Source organism: Leptodactylus fuscus, chromosome 1 (assembly GCF_031893055.1).
Source record: "Leptodactylus fuscus isolate aLepFus1 chromosome 1, aLepFus1.hap2, whole genome shotgun sequence".
In the NCBI taxonomy this organism is placed as follows: Eukaryota; Metazoa; Chordata; class Amphibia; order Anura; family Leptodactylidae; genus Leptodactylus; species Leptodactylus fuscus.
Genome location: NC_134265.1, coordinates 247,811,039 through 247,832,947, shown reverse-complemented (window position 1 = coordinate 247,832,947; position 21,909 = coordinate 247,811,039). Strand labels below are relative to the sequence as shown.

Here is a 21,909-nt window from a genome sequence, read left to right as displayed (position 1 = left end):
CACACGGCGGAAAGCATCGGCATTCCATCATGGCATCCCACTCCTGATTAGGCCCGAATGAATGGGCGAAATCGGGAGTCAGTCTCGAGCTGCGGACGCCGCAGTTGACTCAGCTATGGAATCCGCAATAAGATAGGGCATGTCGCTAGCTAGTGGGGAAAAAAAGCGAGCGGTCACATTGAAGTCAAAGGAAGCTGTTTTTGCAGGTGGATCTTGAGGCAGATACCGTGTCAAAATCCGCTTGCAAAAAACTCCGTGTGAACTAGCCCTTACAGTGTTTTCTGCAACATATGTATAAAGACATGCTGTTAGTTAAAAATAGTTGGGTATTTCTGATCAAAATAGAAACACTGTTACAAAAGCTGCACAAAAACAGCTGCATGAAAAAATATCACATTTTGCCTCTTGAAGAATATGTAATATAGAAAAAATAATTGAGTATCATCCGGTGAAAAACACTGGGTAGAGACTAAGGCTTTATTTGCACATTGTTTATTGAAAAAATTGATACATTAAAGACTAGAAAACAGTTGGTTAGGAAAGAGAAGAACTGAAACCCATTCTGTGACATACTTATAGGCTTTTATGAGACAAGCATATGCCGAGAGTGACAGTGCACCATCTAGGTGTTGTTTCTTGACAGCATTGAAATGTGTCGTCTATATCACAAAACTATGGAATTGGAGAAAGTAAAGAGAAAACCTGAGGTGGGCTGGAATGAGGGGGGTTTAAAATTCTCTCTACACCAGTAAACTGGTTACAGATTTATTATTATTATTATTATTATTATTATTATTATTATTATTAATTATTATTATTGTTTATTTATATAGCACTATTAATTCCATGGTGCTTTACATTTGGGAGTTTACATACAGTACACAAAATATACAGATAAATATACTAACAGTGACCGAGTGGCACAGTGGGATAGAGGGTCCTTCCCACAAGGGCTTACAATATATAAGGGAAGGGGGGTAGAGACAGAAGGTGAGGGGAGAGACTGTTCAGATGGTGATGTGGTGACAGTAGTGTTATCGGAGGTTGTAGGCCTTCTTGAATAGGTGAGTCTTCAGGGCCTTCTTGAAGCTTGTAATTGTGGGGGTCAGTCTTGTGTGTCTTGGTAAGGAGTTCCAGAGTATGGGGGATGCACAATGTCCTTAAGTTGGAGGTGACAGGAAGTGTTGAGGGTTTGAACGTGTGACTTGACGGTTAGGTCGGAGTCCAGGGTTATCCCAAGGCATCGGGCCCGTGGGACAGGGGTAATTGTGGTTCCGTAAACTTTGATAGATGGGTCAGGTAGATGGGCCTTATGTGGTGGGGTGAAAATGATAAACTCTTTTTTCTTAATGTTGAGTTTGAGAAAGTGGGAGGAGAAAAAGGAGGCTACGGCTGCTAAACAATCTGGAACTCTGGCTAACAGAGAGGTAATGTCTAGTCCAGAGATGTATATTTGGGTGTCATCGGCAAAGCAATGTTATTGAAAACCATGAGATTCTATGAGTTGGACCAGGCCGAGTGTAGATGGAGAACAGGAGGGGTCCTAGGATGGAGCCTTGGGGGAAACTTACAGAGAGAGGGCATGATGAGGAGGTGGTATACGAGTGGGAGACGCCGAATGTGCGGTTGGTGAGGTATGAGGAGATCCAAGAAAGGGCCAGGTCTGAGATATCAAGGGATGAGAGTTTCTTACAAGAGGGAGTGGTCAACTGTGTCAAAGGCAGAGGAGAGATCAAGGAGGAGGAGGACAGAGTAATGGCATTTGCCTTTGGAGGTTATAAGGTCATTAGTGACAGGGTCTGAAGCCTCACTGAAGTCTGTCAAAGAGCAGGTTGGACGAGAGATAGGATAGTTCGGAGTGGACGTGTTGCTCAAGCAGTTCTGAGGCGTATGGAAGCAGTGAGATGGGACAGTATTTGGCTGGAGTGGACAGGTCAAGGGACGGTTTCTTAACCACTTCCGGACCGCCCATAGACTATATACGTCCGGGAAGTGGTTGCCCAGTTCTGCCAGGACGTACCTGTACGTCCACCAGAACACAGCAGCTGCACGGAGACCGTGTAGCTGCTTTCACTAGGAGCCGGCTGTAACTTCAGCCGAAGCTCCTAGAGAGATAGCAGGGAAGATTTATTACCTCCCCTGCTATCTCGATCGCTGTGTATACAGCACTCAATGAGTGCTGTATACACAGCTATGGACGCAGCCATAAATCAGCTGCCCTCTGACCCGGCAGACACGTGATCCTTGGGGCTCAGTGTCCTGCCAGAGCTGCTGGGTCCTACAGGACTCAGATCAGCTCTGTATACCATGTAGCAGTGTGCAAGAGGTTGGATTTCTCCTGTATCTGAGGTTAAATGTACCAGCCCCAGTTATAGGAGAAATCAGCCTCCAGTACAAAAAAAAAAGTGATCAGATGTCCCCAAAGGTCTCTTATGACTTTATGGGGACACAATCTGGAAAAAAAATAAAATAAAAATATAATAAAAAAGTTTTTTAAAAAATGTAAATAAAATAATAATAAAAAATAAATAAATAATACGCTAATAAAACGCCGTTATTAAAGGTTATAGCCCCACCCCCGACGACACCATACAAAATAAAAATTACCATAACGGAGAGGAAAAACTATTTTATAAAGTTTTTCAGTGACACTTTGTGTTATTAAATTTAAAAAAAAAAAAAAATTGAAAACCAGACACAATTTCCCTCCTGTTTTGTTTATATTTTCCCAGATACCGTATTTTGTGGACTATAAGGCGCACCGGACTATAAGGCGCAGCGCTGTCCGGTGCGCCTTATATGATTGAAAGCGGCGGCCGGCAGACTTTGCCGGTGGCCGCTTAACCCCCCGCGTGCCAGCCGCTTCTATTCATTTCAATGGCACGCTTCCATTGAAATGAATGGAAGCGCTCGGCACACGAGGAGTTAAAGGGATTCTACCTTTAAAAGAACTTCCTTCTTGATCACGTCGGAATAGCCTTAAAAGACTATTCGTCTCTTACCTTTTTACCATAGCCAGCGCCGCCTTCTTCCGCAGCTCCGTCTCTGTCTTCTTTGGGCCTCATGGATGACGCATGCGCAGTCGGCTCTAACAGGCTCTCGCAGCCAGAGCCGACTGCGCATGCGTCATCCATGAGGCCCAAAGAAGACGACACGGAAGGCGCAAACACAGCTCAGGGAGAAGGCGGCGCGAGAGAGAGATGAGAGATGAACGAATACTATTTGAATAGCGCGCTCCCATTGCAATGTATGGAAGCGGCATGGAGACTTTGCCGGCGGCCGCCGCTTAACTCCTCGCGTGCCGCCGCTTCAAGCCTTATATAAGGCGCACCGGACTATAAGGCGCACTTTCGATTTCTGAGGAAATCGAAGTATTTTATGTGCGCCTTATAGTCCGGAAAATACGTTATAAAAAAAATTAAAACACATTCGAAAATAAAGATAACATAAAAATAAAGCCCTATGTGTCCCCGAAAAAAGACGCAAAAATTAGTTGACTGAGACATACGGGAAAAATGTTACAGACCTCAAAACCGCACATACAAAATAAACCTAAAATGTGTCTGGTCCTGGACCACAAATTGGCCCGGTACTGAAGTGGTTAAATATAGGAGTGACTGGCATGTTTGAAGGTGGAAGGAAAGGATCTAATGGTTAGGGATAGGTTGAAGAGATGAGTTAGGGCTGGGGTGATGACTTCAGTCAGTTTGGGGATGAGATGTGACTGGATCGGGTCCAGCGCACCGGAGGTGAGGTGGGATTTAGAGATTAGGGAGGAGAGCTTTTCATTAGTGGTGTTGGAGAAACAGATTAAGGATGAGGAGCACCAAGCAGTTGGGTAGAGGGGTTGCCGGGGGTGTAGGGTGAGATTGTCTCTGATAGTGTCAATTTTACTTTTGAAATAAGAGGCAAATTCGTCATCTGAGATAAGTGACATTGGAGGGAGCACAGGAGGATGGAGAAGGGAGTTGAAGGTAGTGAATAGCTGTTTGGGGTTGTGGGATAGGGAAGATATGAGTGTGGCAAAGTAGACCTGCTTGGAAAGTCTTCCTGGGAGTGGCTTTTCTTCAAGAGGTATTCTGCAACCCGCAAGGCACGTCTCAGTTTTATAGTCAGGTAAGTGTGCCAGGGTTGCCTATTGGTTGGTCAGTCAAGGGCTGAGGTAATGGTGGTATTGTAGAAGGCAGCAGCAGCATCTGCGTCCTGAAGTGAGGATATGTCAGCGAGTGGTAGGAGAGAGTCTGAGAGCATCCGGATGTCAAGGCAGTTAAGGTTCCTGAGGGGGCCTGTTGGTTTAGGGGTTGGGGTGTCTATTAAAGAGGAGAGGGCAGAGAATGTTAACAGGTTGTGGTCAGAGAGCATGGACAGAGAGTTAGAGAGGCTGCATATGGAGCAAAAGTGGTTGAATATGAGGTCTAACTTGTGCCCTTTTATGTGAGTGGCAGAGGAGGACCATTGAGAGAGACCAAAGGAGGCAGTGAGGGATAGGAGACTGAAAGCGGGGAGGTGGTCTATGTTAAGGAGGAGGGGAGAGGGCAAGTAGTGGTTGGATTGGGGCGAATGAACAATTGTCTGATAGGAAGATGCCTACACCTCCACCAGGTTTATTGTTGGGGTGGGCAATGTACGAGAATTGCATACCTCCATAGGAGACGGCAGCAGGGGAGGCAGTGTTTGAGGGTGTCAGCCATGTTTCTTTGATGCCGAAAAATGTAAATTTATTAGAAATGAAAAGGTTGTGGATGTAGTCTAGTTTATTGCGTGTGGAGTGAGCCTTCCATAGTGCATCGGAGAGGACAGGGGTAGGGGCAGGAGCGAGTAAGATGGGTTTAAGATTACGCGCACTACACATTGAAATCAATGGGAGGCTTTTTAACCCATTGATTTCAATGTGTAGCGCGTGTAAGATGGCACCCATTGAAGTCAATGGGATTCTGTTTTACAGCGCTCACTCTGACATGTGTTTACGTGTCAGAATGAGCGGAGCGTTACTCTGTGGGAACGGAGCCTTAGATTTCACGCTTGGATTGCACAATGACCTAAGCACTTACATTTATACAAACTAAGATTTGTAAAATAACCATCAGGTGTGAATAGGAGTGTGGATATATGCAGATAGAATCAGGGCAGAATCAAAGACAGTGAAATGAGAAAAGGTGGGGGGGGGCAGCAGGGTATAATAACAGAGATATCAAAAGTAATTTCATTGCTACAAAGTGGTTAACAACATACCAATGGAATGATTAATAATAACAGCAAGCAGAGATGGAGCAGTGCTAGAGTTATGCTGGGAGCAGGAGTGAGGTTGGTGTAGCAAAGCTGAGTGTAGCAGGAGTGCGTTTAGATGCTGAGAGGGGTGGTATTGAGGAGCACATTTGGCGCAAGGCCCTTTATATCCTCGCCTACCCTCCACATTCTGTGAATTTACGTCAACTTTTCTGGTGTGAGTTAGAACAGAAATCTATACCAGTTTCTACCTCAGAATAATAATACCTTTATTTATATAGTGCCAACATATTACGCAGCAGTGTACAAATCAGAGGGCTCGCCAAGTGAGCACTATAAGGAAATGGGGAGATGTAAGAGGTAAGAGGGCTTGTTTGATACAATGGTCTAGCCTTCTTTTAATAAATAAGGTCATATTACTAATGCTGAATGAGTGCATCACTAGCCAGTATCTGTGAATATACAGATATTAAGTGTGTAGAATGCGGGGTAACTTCTAGATGGAGAAGGCAGGTTCTTGAGGAATAGAATAGAAAGGCATAGGTTAGGATAAGAAATGTTAGCTTAGTTGCAGAGGTGTAGAACAATGTGATAAGATTGTGTGATAAGTCTGCTGAAACAGATGTGATTTTAGGGCTTGTTTGAAGCTGTGGTAGTTTGGTATTACTCTGCCGGGGTAAGGCATGTCATAGTCTTGGAGATGGGAATGGGATGTTTGTATAACAGTGGATGTGAGTCTAAGGTAATTGACAGGGTGGAGAGGATAGTTAGGGTGGTAGACAGTGGCCAGTGAGATTTATGGATGTGCAGCTCTAAGGATGGATTTATGGCTGAGTGATAATTTTATATTGAATTCTGTGGTGGGCAACCGGTGTAGTGAGTGGCAAAAGGTAGATGTATTTGTGTACTGCTTTGACAGAAAGATGAGTCTGGCGGCTGATTTCAGGACAGATTGTAGAAGGGAAAGATTAGTAAACCCAATTACAAGAGAATTGCAGTAGCAAAGACAAGAATGAATCAACGTGGCAATGAGAAAGAGCAGTTTATAGTGTGAGAGGCCGCTGTGTATTATTATGCTGTGAAGGGCACTGTGGAGTGTTATATACCATGTAGAGCATTGTACTGCATGTGTGTTCCTGATGGTAGCCTTGTGTGCTATGTGCTATGAGCCTTGTATGCTATGCTTGTATCACAGTTCCCTCAATAAAATGTGTATGCATCGTAGGTGATCTATGGCCATGTAATTCCCCATACAATACTGTGTGTGAACCAATCATGGAGTTATTGGGGCACAGTACTATAGGGGGTGATGATAATGGTAAAATACTCTAACACCAGACAGTCAGCACATATGTAAAATGTCAGTGAAGGAGCCATGGTGTAGCCTATGAAAAGGAAACTGTAAGGGGGGCTACCCAGGCCCATCAGTCTGACACTACCATTGTCACTGTATCACAATGGATATTTTTACTTCTGACTGTGATTTCAACATGCTGCTACTTGGGATGGTAACACATATAACCATGTGTTTTGTTATTGTGTTTGAAATGTAATTCTTGTAGTTATGGCCATCACCTTGGATTTTGTTTTAGCTTGTCTTATTGTGACACCATCATTATATATTGATCACTGTATGCATTTGTTAGGGTATTTCACAGATTTTGGAACACTTAGTTTAGTAAGTGGTTATGAGAGCCACTTTATTACTCATATCCACTCATCAGCTTATCAACACTAAGCCAGCACCAATAAGAGGTTTCTTGTCTTTCGGTCTCTTGTACATGGTAAGTGTTTCACTAGAAGAGTCCACCAGATTTATCACAGTGTTGGAGACTGGATGATAGATCTGTCACATTATTAGATTGTCTACAATAGTTTAGCTTTACACCTCCAACTAGTTGGAGCACAAAACTGCGTCAAAATTATGGCACATGTTTGGCGTGTGATGTTGCAACTTAGTCCATGTCTGCTTTTTGCAATTGCACAAACTTTTTTGCACAAGCCTTACAAGGTCTAAAAAGTTTCTGAAATACTTGACGAGAGACCTGTAGAGATGTTTTGGCACAAGTAATACATTTGACCATGTTTATTTTCAGGTTAATAGGAGTACAATACTGTAGATCATAAAATGAATACATAACTTCCAATCTATGGTTACTGCTGTATCTAAATAGTAATAAGGAAAGAGAAGAAAGGATCATATTCGAACAAAGACTCTTCTTGCTTTGCAAGATATCAACAAAACAAGGAAATGACCTCCTCCTTACATAATAGTTGAATTCCAAGAATTCTGTAACTGATATTCATTCTCATAAACATTTCTTAGTAAGTAAAATGTAAAGTAACAATAATAGTTTATTTTTGTTCGGAATGGGAACTGATTGTTCACTGAGAAGAAAAAGATAAAAGAAAAAAAAATCATGTGGTGTTATAGACTTAGAGCCTAACACTGCAAAACTGAGAAATTCTGATGATGTTTTCTGCTCAATGTCAGATAGAATATGATTAGACCCTACACATCAACACTTCACACATGCATATATACATTTTATGTTCAAAAAGTTTTTATTGAATGACAGTAAGACATATATGAAGTGCAAATAACGTATAACAATGCTGAGTAAAGTCCAAATGCCAATTAGAATTTTAACAAATGAGAGGGAAAAGGGGAGCGCAGACAGATGGGTGGGGAAGAGTAAGGGAAGGAGACATCAATCATAAAGTAATTAGAGATGAGCGAACACTAAAATGTTCGAGGTTCGAAATTCGATTCGAACAGCCGCTCACTGTTCGAGTGTTCGAATGGGTTTCGAACCCCATTATAGTCTATGGGGAACATAAACTCGTTAAGGGGGAAACCCAAATTCGTGTCTGGAGGGTCACCAAGTCCACTATGACACCCCAGGAAATGATACCAACACCCTGGAATGACACTGGGACAGCAGGGGAAGCATGTCTGGGGGCATAAAAGTCACTTTATTTCATGGAAATCCCTGTCAGTTTGCGATTTTCGCAAGCTAACTTTTCCCCATAGAAATGCATTGGCCAGTGCTGATTGGCCAGAGTACGGAACTCGACCAATCAGCGCTGGCTCTGCTGGAGGAGGCGGAGTCTAAGATAGCTCCACACCAGTCTCCATTCAGGTCCGACCTTAGACTCCGCCTCCTCCGGCAGAGCCAGCGCTGATTGGCCGAAGGCTGGCCAATGCATTCCTATGCGAATGCAGACTTAGCAGTGCTGAGTCAGTTTTGCTCAACTACACATCTGATGCACACTCGGCACTGCTACATCAGATGTAGCAATCTGATGTAGCAGAGCCGAGGGTGCACTAGAACCCCTGTGCAAACTCAGTTCACGCTAATAGAATGCATTGGCCAGCGCTGATTGGCCAATGCATTCTATTAGCCCGATGAAGTAGAGCTGAATGTGTGTGCTAAGCACACACATTCAGCACTGCTTCATCAAGCCAATACAATGCATTAGCCAGTGCTGATTGGCCAGAGTACGGAATTCGGCCAATCAGCGCTGGCCAATGCATTCTATTAGCCCGATGAAGTAGAGCTGAATGTGTGTGCTAAGCACACACATTCAGCACTGCTTCATCAAGCCAATACAATGCATTAGCCAGTGCTGATTGGCCAGAGTACGGAATTCGGCCAATCAGCGCTGGCTCTGCTGGAGGAGGCGGAGTCTAAGATCGCTCCACACCAGTCTCCATTCAGGTCCGACCTTAGACTCCGCCTCCTCCGGCAGAGCCAGCGCTGATTGGCCGAAGGCTGGCCAATACATTCCTATGCGAATGCAGACTTAGCAGTGCTGAGTCAGTTTTGCTCAACTACACATCTGATGCACACTCGGCACTGCTACATCAGATGTAGCAATCTGATGTAGCAGAGCCGAGGGTGCACTAGAACCCCTGTGCAAACTCAGTTCACGCTAATAGAATGCATTGGCCAGCGCTGATTGGCCAATGCATTCTATTAGCCCGATGAAGTAGAGCTGAATGTGTGTGCTAAGCACACACATTCAGCACTGCTTCATCAAGCCAATACAATGCATTAGCCAGTGCTGATTGGCCAGAGTACGGAATTCGGCCAATCAGCGCTGGCTCTGCTGGAGGAGGCGGAGTCTAAGGTCGGACCTGAATGGAGACTGGTGTGGAGCGATCTTAGACTCCGCCTCCTCCAGCAGAGCCAGCGCTGATTGGCCGAATTCCGTACTCTGGCCAATCAGCACTGGCTAATGCATTGTATTGGCGTGATGAAGCAGTGCTGAATGTGTGTGCTTAGCACACACATTCAGCTCTACTTCATCGGGCTAATAGAATGCATTGGCCAGCGCTGATTGGCCGAATTCCGTACTCTGGCCAATCAGTGCTGGCCAATGCATTCTATTAGCTTGATGAAGCAGAGTGTGCACAAGGGTTCAAGCGCACCCTCGGCTCTGATGTAGCAGAGCCGAGGCTGCACAAGGGTTCAAGCGCACCCTCGGCTCTGATGTAGGAGAGCCGAGGGTGCACTTGAACCCTTGTGCAGCCTCGGCTCTGCTACATCAGAGCCGAGGGTGCGCTTGAACCCTTGTGCACACTCTGCTTCATCAAGCTAATAGAATGCATTGGCCAGCGCTGATTGGCCAATGTATTCTATTAGCCTGATGAAGTAGAGCTGAATGTGTGTGCTAAGCACACACATTCAGCTCTACTTCATCGGGCTAATAGAATGCATTGGCCAGCGCTGATTGGCCAGAGTACGGAACTCGACCAATCAGCGCTGGCTCTGCTGGAGGAGGCGGAGTCTAAGATCGCTCCACACCAGTCTCCATTCAGGTCCGACCTTAGACTCCGCCTCCTCCAGCAGAGCCAGCGCTGATTGGCCGAATTCCGTACTCTGGCCAATCAGCACTGGCTAATGCATTGTATTGGCGTGATGAAGCAGTGCTGAATGTGTGTGCTTAGCACACACATTCAGCTCTACTTCATCGGGCTAATAGAATGCATTGGCCAATCAGCGCTGGCCAATGCATTCTATTAGCGTGAACTGAGTTTGCACAGGGGTTCTAGTGCACCCTCGGCTCTGCTACATCAGATTGCTACATCTGATGTAGCAGTGCCGAGTGTGCATCAGATGTGTAGTTGAGCAAAACTGACTCAGCACTGCTAAGTCTCTGCATTCGCATAGGAATGCATTGGCCAGCCTTCGGCCAATCAGCGCTGGCTCTGCCGGAGGAGGCGGAGTCTAAGGTCGGACCTGAATGGAGACTGGTGTGGAGCGATCTTAGACTCCGCCTCCTCCAGCAGAGCCAGCGCTGATTGGTCGAGTTCCGTACTCTGGCCAATCAGCGCTGGCCAATGCATTCTATTAGCCCGATGAAGTAGAGCTGAATGTGTGTGCTTAGCACACACATTCAGCTCTACTTCATCAGGCTAATAGAATACATTGGCCAATCAGCGCTGGCCAATGCATTCTATTAGCTTGATGAAGCAGAGTGTGCACAAGGGTTCAAGCGCACCCTCGGCTCTGATGTAGCAGAGCTGAGGGTGTACAAGGGTTCAAGTGCACCCTCGGCTCTCCTACATCAGAGCCGAGGGTGCGCTTGAACCCTTGTGCAGCCTCGGCTCTGCTACATCAGAGCCGAGGGTGCGCTTGAACCCTTGTGCACACTCTGCTTCATCAAGCTAATAGAATGCATTGGCCAGCACTGATTGGCCAGAGTACGGAATTCGGCCAATCAGCGCTGGCCAATGCATCCCTATGGGAAAAAGTTTATCTCACAAAAATCACAATTACACACCCGATAGAGCCCCAAAAAGTTATTTTTAATAACATTCCCCCCTAAATAAAGGTTATCCCTAGCTATCCCTGCCTGTACAGCTATCCCTGTCTCATAGTCACAAAGTTCACATTCTCATATGACCCGGATTTGAAATCCACTATTCGTCTAAAATGGAGGTCACCTGATTTCGGCAGCCAATGACTTTTTCCAATTTTTTTCAATGCCCCCAGTGTCGTAGTTCCTGTCCCACCTCCCCTGCGCTGTTATTGGTGCAAAAAAGGCGCCAGGGAAGGTGGGAGGGGAATCGAATTTTGGCGCACTTTACCACGTGGTGTTCGATTCGATTCGAACATGGCGAACACCCTGATATCCGATCGAACATGTGTTCGATAGAACACTGTTCGCTCATCTCTAAAAGTAATATAAGAAAGGTGTGGTGATAGCTACATAGCCTGGTGCCAAACATAGAGTAGCCACTAAGGGGAAGTGAAGGAAGGATTAGGGAGGAAGAAGGGATAAGAAGAGGAAGAAAGATAAAGAAATAAGAGAAAGAAAAAGAGATGAGATAAGAGGATTATTATGTGGCTCAGTGCTGTCCTGGGAGTCAGATAGATGGCAATCCATTACCTGAGACTCATGTCTCAAAGTCACGTGAAAAGCAGAATGCATTCCAAGACATCCAGATGGAGATAACCATATTCTGACTAGCAGAAGTGACTGCTCCCAGCTCCTCCATGCATCTAATATGGTTCAAGACGGGACCTCCATTGACCTTCAGAGCTGGGGTATAACTTTTTGAGTGGCTTATAAAAATATTTCAATAATCCCTTTTTTTTTTTTTGACACTAGGCCCAGGATGATTGATAGGAGGGGTTTATTCAGATGTGGGGTCAACATTTGGCCAGCGCATAGTATTATACAAAAGAAAATATCTTGCAATAGGAGATTGACCTAGGGTCATCCCCACCAATTATGGAGTATAGTGCCCTCTGCTTGTCCTCAAAACCAACAAGAGGATGAAACCAGTGGGTAAATCTAATACAATTTACCAGGAGTCCTGTACCAACGTGTAGATTTATTAATGTCGCTTCCATTCTGAGCGTTGTGCTTTTCCAACAGTACCCCTGAGAATGGTGAAGCTGAGTGCGGTGGATCCACAGTGTATTGGTATGCTATGTTGAGCTTTCTATCACACTATAGTAATGGATGTGTGTGTGTGTTGATCTTCGATCTTCATTACTTATTGAAAACACATAAAGCCAACTCATAAAGAGGTCACAGGATCATTGAATTACAAAAAAATGGAAATCATGCCAGAGATTCTTTATTGACAAGTCATTTCCTTCATGCTAGTTTGCTGAAGTTCATAAGACTTATATCACACAATGTAAAGCTGATGAGCTCTGTCTTGTTGATATGACCTCCAAAAAATATTTCCATTACTTGAATTCTAAAAAGCATCTAGTGCATAGAGAATAATAAAGCAATGTGCCTGCCAAGTAAAGGTATAGGTACACTTCTGGACATGGATGGTTTCCATGTTCATTAGTAGGAAGGTTCCCTGTGATACTTCAGTGAGAATTAGTGATGGGATTTCTGCTGGCAATAGAGAAAGATTAAAAGGTGGGACAGAAAGTGAATTTTGGCACAGGATATTATGAAAAGAATCCAAAATCCAGGAAAGATTAATGGAATGATGATTGAGAAGAGGTGGAAGATTCCAGTCTGTAGTGACCTCCGATGCCAGGTTCACAATAGTGTCCTGGTCTCCGTCTTCCATGTTCACTTGGGGACCTGAAAGATGGAGACCCTGTCTGTTTAAAAAGCCTATTTTAAGCGTAATATGCGGGAGAGTCTCTGACAGAGACTCCATCGCAGATGCAAATCAAGCCTTAGGACATCCTAATACAATGCAAATTTCTCCATGGGGTTTATTATAGCCCAGTCAGGTTAAGGGAGGTCGATGTCTCTGAATCAGATGCTTGTTTCTGGTGTGCCGTTTCTATAGGGACCTTTGTTCATTCTGTCCAGTACTGCTTCAAGTTGACCCCTTATTGGTCAGATATGATACTATTTATGTACTCCTATTTTTCTTTTATCTCCCAAGTTCAACTCCTTGGGATGATTGATGAAGTAGTCTTTGGTGGAAGATGCTACTATCATACTGGCCTTGTCTGGTCAATAAATATGTGCTATTCTATAAAATAGTTTCTACTGTATGTCCAGGAAATGTGCTGTTACATTTGTAGAAATATAGTGTTCATGGCCTGAGACTCCTTACACTCTGGCTTCAGGGGCTTCATTGTTAATTCTCAGCAGTTTTCTGTATAAGATGTGCCAAATTCTTTGAGAGGGAGTAGGCTGATGGTAGGGAATAGAGATGAGCGAATATATTCAATCGAATACCTTGGCCGCATAGCTCCCGGCGGCAGGGAAGGTGGGAGGGGCACTAAAAATTCAAAGCCCTGGAAGTGTTTTTGCACTTGGAGCTATGCGGCCAAGGTATTTGATCGAGTATATTCAATCATCTCTAGTAGGGAATAGTTGCATATTGTGTTTTTGTTTCTTTTGTGGTGTGAAAATATGTAATTGTAACTGTTTCTTGGGATGAAGAGACTGTATCTGTTATCCTTAAAGGGGTTGTCCTGAATAAATGGAAATCCCTACATGAATCCAAACACGCTCCCCCTTCCTACTTTCTAAATAACATAATTAATCAAAAATACATAGTTACACATTTGCTGATTATTCGGTGACAATCCATTTCCGGAAAAGGAATGTCACTACTATTTGCCTTCCCTCATCCACTCCATTATACTTACCTTCCAAGCTTCTATCTGCGGGACAGCTCCTCCTTCTTTTCTGACTGTCACCGCTTCTCCCAGCACTGCTCTGAGCTCTGCTGCCGATAATCCACCTCTACTGCACTGCTCCCACACATGTACAGTAGAACTGGATTGTTGACTGCAGAGCACAGAGCAGTGCTGGGATAAGAGCGCATACCAGCAGTCAGAAAAGGAGAGGCCGTCCCACAGGAAGAAGCCTGGAAGGAAGAGCGCTAAGTATATAATGGGATGCGGGGTTAGGCTGATTAGGTTGTAGTGGGCAGGATAGCTATAGAGACAGGAAGGGGAGAGAGGAAGGGGGGAGTAAATGAGAGGGAGCTAGTGTGGAAGTTACATAGTAGGAAGCTGAACCATGTAAATAAATGCAGAGGATACCAGGAGCTCCCGGAGTCCCCCAGAAATCACTGAAAACACTGCTAAAGGTATATGTGTACATTTATTAACCCATTAATAGCACTAACAGACCTTTTAAAAAAAAAAAAAAAAAAAAAAATTTGCCCGGAAAACCACTTTAACACTCATGTAGAGCTGATTATCAAGATGAATTTTGTATCAATGTAACAGAATGTGTAGACTTTGTCCTTGTACTGTGTTTCATTTCCTGTTAATATTTCACACCAGATTCATGATTATATTATATTTATTACAGTTATTAAACCTATCTAAAAGCTAAACTGTCCTTGTTACCCCATAGCAGTCAATCACAGCATAGCTTTCACCTCGTATTCTACTGTGGTTGGTTACTATGACCACTAAGTTTTTATGAACTAACCCTTACGGATCATGGGTCTACAAAAAAAAAAAAGAAAAAAAAGAAAAAGCATGTTTTTTTTTTCCACTGTATCATGGATGCATGACATCATTGCAAGTCAATGAATTTGTGAGATGGCGTCTGTATGTCACTTATTTTTCATGGACCTAGAGACATAGAAAGTATATGAAATATAAAAAAAAGTCTATCTGATAGTGAAAAACAGATGAACCACATACAGCATACCAACCACAAAGAAATAGGGTGGGGTACTGTTTGTGTCCACAAAATGCCATGCCTATGCAATAACAGCTGTACAGGAACAAGTTACATTTCTTTGTATATTGATTGTACAGTGCTATTTTGCACTGTATGATTTCTTATGTGTGTTACCGTATTATTGCCACTATATTGGGACTGTGCTTATGTGAAAAGGATGTAATGGTGTCTTCCTACATGTATTTCTCTGTTGCAGGGATATATCATGCCGAACTACAAGCTGACCTACTTCAATTTCAGAGGAAGAGCAGAGATTCTTCGTTACCTCTTTGCCTACACAAACACTGAATTTGAAGATCATAGAATTGAATATAATGACTGGTCTGCACATAAAGATGGTAAGTTCAGATGTTATTACATCACTGTGCAAGTTTATGTGGAAGTGATTGTGAAAGTAACGGTCAGCCTATGTCACATAAGTTTAGAGAGACATATAGGGTCTTATGAAAAAGTTCTAGGATAACTGTTAGGGATGTCAGTACAGAAATATGCAGTATATGGTTACATAGGGAAATAACAAACAAATTATGTTTTGTGCTTGTGTACAGAATGAAGAAATAAAACAAAACAACTACAAGCACAGTTATAACCCATCAGACAGACAAATGCACATAAAAGTGCAGGAGAGAAACAATTCAAGTGTGAACAACTGCAAAGTAGCCAATACAAAAAAGGGAATGGATCAAAAAGCAGTGCCTTGGAGGGACGTGGTAGTCCTGCACCCTTTTACATAGAGGTTTTCTACTCTAAGGCCCAGTTCACATCTGCAAATGGGTTTCCGTTCAGGGAGTCTACTTGGGAACCCCCTGAACATAAACCTAATCTGCATAAAAAAAACGGTTACCTTAGACTATAATGGGGTCCGTGTGGTTTCTGCTTGGTTTCAGCATGAAAAATTAGGAGAGAAAAGAGCTGCATCGGGGAATGGAATGGCCCAAACAAAGATGTGAACGGCGCCCAAATGTGTAGGAGTCAACACTGCAAAACAGTTTTGTATTCTTTATGCTATGACTGTGCCACTGTGTATATATTTGTATGTGAAACTGTGTGTTGATCCTTTAAGGGGCTCTATCATTGGGAAAAGTCATTGTTAGCTCAGCACATACTTGCATAGCCTTTAGAAAGGCTATTCCACACATACCTTTTTGTATGTAAATCGACTCAGTAGTTTTTGAATAAGTCCGTTTTTATTCATATGCTAATTAGCCTATATATATATATATATATATATATATATATATATATATATATATATATATATATGTGTGTGTGTTACATCTATGTCACACACATAGAGACTGTATGCAGACTGTTATCACAGACACTTCTGGAGTGCACAGTGGAGGCTAATTAGCATATGAATATAAAACAGACTTATTCAAAAACTACTGAGTTAATTTACATACAAAATGTATGTGTGAAATAGCCTTACTAAAGGCTATGTAAGTATGTGCTTAGTCCCTTTAAATGGACTGTTTCACTGGGGATGGGGGAATTGCTGCTGAAATGGTTCAGTCCAGCCAGCAGAATTTTGTAAGAGGGAAGGAGACTAGTTATTCTTTACTAGTGATGGAAACTTCAACTCTTTTAGTGAGCTGGCTCATTTGGATATGCTCACTATAAAGACCCAGCTCTTTCGGCTCCTGTCTACGATGTATTCAGATATCTTCATCTACTTGTACTTTTAAACAGATGTTATGATGTCCTTCAAAAGGAGTCTGAGTGGCTCATATAGAGGCGGGGTTAGCTGTGTAGGGGGTGGGGTTAGCCACATGGGCACGATTAGCTGTTTAAGGGGACAGAATTAAGTGAAGTCCCGTTGTTCAGTTCAAGAGCTGGCACATGGAGCTTTTTTTATTCACATCACTAGTCTTTACCCAGCTTCCAAAGTGTGAGGAAGTGCCCCAGTCAGTTCTGTGAGAGGAAGGGAGTTATAACCAAGAGACAGGAAGAAGGAAGCTGCCTTCACCTGAAGTTTCAGTGCCATTTCTTGGAATCTAAGGACCATTACAGCACATCATTAGAATACATCTACAATCCTGGGTAGAGAGGGTTGAAAGACTGACACGTATATATAAGAAGTCAGACCAATGCACAGGCAGACTACTGGAACAACCGTCACCAAGCTTACCCCACATCTGCAGTGGACATCCGAATAAGAACTGTACGTCCATTGTTGTGGAAGCCGTTGTTTGCTGTTTTGTACCAGTTAACTAATAAAGTTGTGAACTGTTTTTCTGCAACCACATGACTCGTAAGTCATTTACCTGCACCATTATGTGCAGTGCGGCCTATTTAGCTCAGGATGGCTGAGGACTGTTAGGATGTGTTCCTTGGTAAAGACTACCATCACCATTAGGTACCCTGCAGGCCCCCTCAACTCTGCACCAGCCCAGGAATCGTGCTGAAGCAGTTATTTGAGTCTTCAAGTCTACCATGACAACTACCCCCAGACTCTGGATATACTACAATGGGTTGTTACAAAAGCATTGTTTCTGGCATAGATATAGGTGCAGGTGCTGTATAGGTCATACCTTTCTGCCATTGTCTGACTAGGACAATTTAGTAGTAGTAGTGCTACAAGCATTAGATTTTACAGTGCAAAGGTTTTTATATAGTTATAACTTGTATCCTTGCCTAATTTATTTGGGAAATCAGGACTGTGCATTCATAATATAAGACGACGCCAGGCAGTAAGATAAGAAACCATCGTAAGTGCAAGCTATGTCCAGATTGTATGTTGAGTTACCAAATGATGCTTAGATTAGATTTATTCTTATCGTTGTTGCGCTTGGTCTTTCATTTTGTGGTTTATCATACTAAAGCTACTGCTTAAATGCTTACAGCGGTTATTTGTGGTGAGGCCGATTATAGACCTCTCTGAAGTTTGTACAATATGCTTCCGAAAAATTGTATCCTCTCAAGGTCAAATTGTCCAAGAGAAAAAGATTGAGGTTGATTCCCTTGGGAAAAAAAATGTGTTAGCAGCTGTGAAAAAAGGTTGTTTTAATAATTCCGTAAGCAGATGACACTGAAAAGATGTTTAACAAGAAGAATTTTATATAACTTCAGGGTTCTAGCTGACTGCAGCTGAGCAGAGCAATACAATTGTATGAGGTGACCTGCACGTGCCAGAAATCAACAATGTGAAAGTCAGACACAAAATCTCTCCTGTCATATCCGCTCAGCTAAATACTTATAAAATAATAATGCTGGAGCATCTTTTCACAGAACTCTGTATTGAGTCTTCCTTTGTTGTTCCTTCTGGAAATGTTACCATGTCTGTGATCTATAGGTGAGGGTGTCCTCACATTCTCTGACACTACTCTGATTGGATAATGTCAGACTATACATTTCCAGGAGGAATCACAAAGGTACAAAACAACACAAAGCTGTAACAAAAGCTTTTTTTTTAGTTGTTGTTGTTTTATCTTTGTTTAAAAGAAATACAAAAACAGAAAGCCAATGGAGCATCCCTTCCATTTTTATTGTAATAAGGTGGCTATATACTCTGCAGCTACATGGGGAACACTACTAAGAGTCTAGGAAAATTTAGAAACAATTTAATAGCTGGAAATTGCTCAAGGACTGTGTGTATGAGTAAAGAACTTGGACATGACCATGGCAATGTGTACATTGAGTAGGACAAGAAGAAATCTATATACATAACAGAGGAGTAAGGTACAGCATACAAATTTTTCATTGCAAAGATCTTATGTATTGGGTAACTTGGCAATAGGGTACAGAGATGTAAACTAACTGGTTGTCAATCCAAAAACATAATATATTATATTATTATGAAGTTATAAATGATGTACCAATTTAGAGTTCATTTATTGTAAAAAAAAAACAAACAAAAAAACATTATAATGACCCTTTAAGAGTGCTGTATGTACTTACAATAGGAAACTGAAAATAGAATTGTGTCTGGTGCTAGTTCATGATAGACTTTTAAGGAGACAAAATACAGACAATGTTGCTATTACCGTATATACTCGAGTATAAGCCGACCCGAATATAAACCGAGGCCCCTAATTTTACCACAACAAACTGGTAAAACTTATTGACTCGAGTATAAGCCGGAGGGAAATGCAGCGGCTACTGGAAATTTCAAAAATTAAAATCGCTGGAGTTTTTGGGTGCAGTAGTTGCTGGTTGCTGGGGTAGAGGGTGTTTTGGTTGTCTGTCTGCCCCTTCCCTGAGCTTGAGGACTGGGGTTTTCCCCCCACTTGGAATTCAGCCTGGCTGAATATAGGGTATCTGCAGTGCTCCTATTAACCCCTTCCCGACGGAACAGGAGCGCTGCAGATCCCCTATATTCAGTAGACCGGGCACTTTCAGACACAGGGATACCTAATGTGTATGTGATTCACAGTCATTTTCTACTTTTATATGTATTCTAGGGAAAGGAGGGATTTAGAACTTTTATTTATTTTATTTTTTTATTATATATATATTTTTTTCACTATTTCATGGGAGATTCTATTCATTACTATTGCGGCTGGTCACAGACCCTCCCCCCCCCCCCCCACAAAAATAAAAATAAACTGCTAAAAAATTTGGCTTATACTCGAGTATATACGGTATATCAAATTAGTTATAAAGATACCTCAGGTTTCCTAAGTTTCATGACAAAATATATTCTTGCAAAATTACAACAGTTTATTCAAATTTAATGTCCTGTGGCTTAAAGGGAACCTGTCACCAGGAAATGCAGTGCTATCAGCAAGCATCATCTTATAGAGGAGGAAAAGCTGAGCAGAATGATGTATGGTGTTGATGAATATTTTGTATATTTTATGCATTGAAGTCTTTCTTTGCTTTAAAGTCAAGGAGGTGGTCTTCTGGATGTGCTACACAGAAAGGGTCACAGAAGGCTCTACCTGCTCAGGAGGCTGAGGGCCTTTGGAGTGCAGGGGGCACTTCTTAGAGCTTCAACTCTGTGGTTGCTTCAGCCATCTTCTTTGGAGTGTCCATTTGGAGCGATAGCATACCAGCCAGGGATAGAAATAGACTTGACAGGCTGGTTAGAAGGGCCAGCTCTGTCCTGGGGAGCCCCCTGGACCCAGTGCAAGTGGTGGGTGACAGAAGGATACTGCCCGTTGTGAGGTCCATGCGGGAGAATAACTCCCATCCCATGTATGAGACTGTGATAGCACTGGGCAGTACTGTCAGTCACCAACTGCTTCACACCAAGTGTGAGAAGGAGCGCTATCGGAGGTCCTTCCTCACAACTGTGATCAGGCTGTATAATCAACATCAGGCTAAGCGAAGATCACTCTGCACAGAGAACTAAATGATCCTGAGTCTTTTTTTCTTCTTAGTAGCTATGACTCCTAGTATCTTTTTCTATCTGCTATGAGCTTGTATGTGTTCTTTCTTGTAATATATTACTGTATTATCCATGCTGCTGTAACACACTGTCTTTCCCCACGGTGGGACTAGTAAAGGATTGTCTTATCTTATCAGTGACTGACAACTGTCTCTGTATGTACAATCTTAGAGGGGAGGTTCTCAAACATTGGTAAGACCACCCACTTGACTTTATAGCAAAAGGAAAAGAGCAGAAATTTAGTAGATAAATGACAGGTTATATATATTTTTTCCCCCACAAAACTATATATCAATCTGTTCAGCCCTCCTTGCTCTATAATAGGATGTCTGCGGATTGCACCACATGTTCCAAATGTCTTTTATATAGCGGATTAAAGCCACAGAATATAGAATAAAACCAATGCTGGTTTCTGTCTGACTAGATGTATGCATGTCACGATTCCCGGACTCTAAGCTTCACAAAGACAGAAACCTGAAGCCATGTAGAAACAGAGAACTGTTTGTGCTCCCTCATTCTGCACTATGAAGGGATCATTGACTGTAATAGAGTACGCTTTCACAGACACTTTGACCAGTGTTAAGTTCTCACATTCTCTTACAGTGTATAGTAGCTGATTTATTCACTGAATTTGCGTTCATAGCCATAATATGTATTACTACAAATTAGGTTGAAATCTTAATATAAATTTTATAGTCTTTTTTTCCGCTTTGTTTCCTCCAGAATGTCTAGCAAAATGCGCAGAGGGAGTGTTGCTCACTGGCTTGTCACAATGTATTTTGTAAAAGAAAGAACATCCTTAGCACACGGGACCCTAAAATGTTAAAAGTTGTATGCAAGAATAATAATGTAAGATCACATAACTGGAGCATAAAAGAAGTCAAAACCAAAAAGCTGCCTAAAGGGAATGGTTCTTTGTTAAGAGGACTATGGTCAGCCCTCAATGGATGTAAAAGGATATATTACCCATTCAAGATTCCGTAACTATCCAGTTTGAATTGTCATAATGTATTTCCACATCCACCGACAAAGGCTGAGGTCACACTGTGAAAAAAAGCTGTGTTTTTTTGTGCCAAAACCAAGAGTGGATTCAAAGGGAATTGGAAATATAAAGGAAGCACTTATACTTCTCCCTTCTGCTAAATCCACTCCTGGCTATGGGTCAAAACACTACCGCAAAATCTGGTCTGGATACAGGGGTGATGTTCTGAAAAAGTTTCAGTGTACTTCATCACCAATGGTTCATTTCTTCTAAGCAGACAGTAACATTAGAGATGCTTGTGGAGACAATTTAAACCCAGCCTGTAAGTACTGTAGTTCTTCAATGAGGGAGTTTACTATTTGCATCTTTTGTTGTACCTTTCTATTTGTGTACACCTTGTTTCTGACAGTGTGCAGAGGCTAGGGCCCACCAGGGGAACTTGTTCTGGAGACCCACCCAACAGCTTCTTAGTAATAACCTACACTATATCTCCTTGGCTGAAATCTTGCTTCTGTGCTGACTGCCTGGCAACCAGCACTGAGTATTACTAAGTATTTTTTCTGTATCACCATCCCCTATAGTACTATGCCACTATAGGAGACATATAGACTATATGATATGGCCATGAAGCACTTCACGCATGCGCAAGATTTTAGTGAGGGAGCTGTGACGAAGGCATACAGGGCTGCCATCACAAACTTTGGGCCAAAACTTGTGGTCT

The 21,909-nt window shown here is 42.7% G+C and overlaps 1 protein-coding gene across 2 annotated transcripts in view; it reads left to right on the top strand.

Moving 5' to 3' along the window:
- The window catches only part of HPGDS (hematopoietic prostaglandin D synthase), a 63,433-nt gene that overhangs the window by 21,321 nt on the left and 20,203 nt on the right, over positions 1-21,909 (top strand). For both annotated transcript variants that reach the window (XM_075265209.1, XM_075265200.1), the window contains exon 2: positions 15,071-15,212. In XM_075265209.1, the coding sequence (XP_075121310.1) occupies positions 15,080-15,212 (133 nt within the window). In that variant the 5' untranslated portion in view covers positions 15,071-15,079. The remainder of the gene's footprint in view (positions 1-15,070; positions 15,213-21,909) is intronic.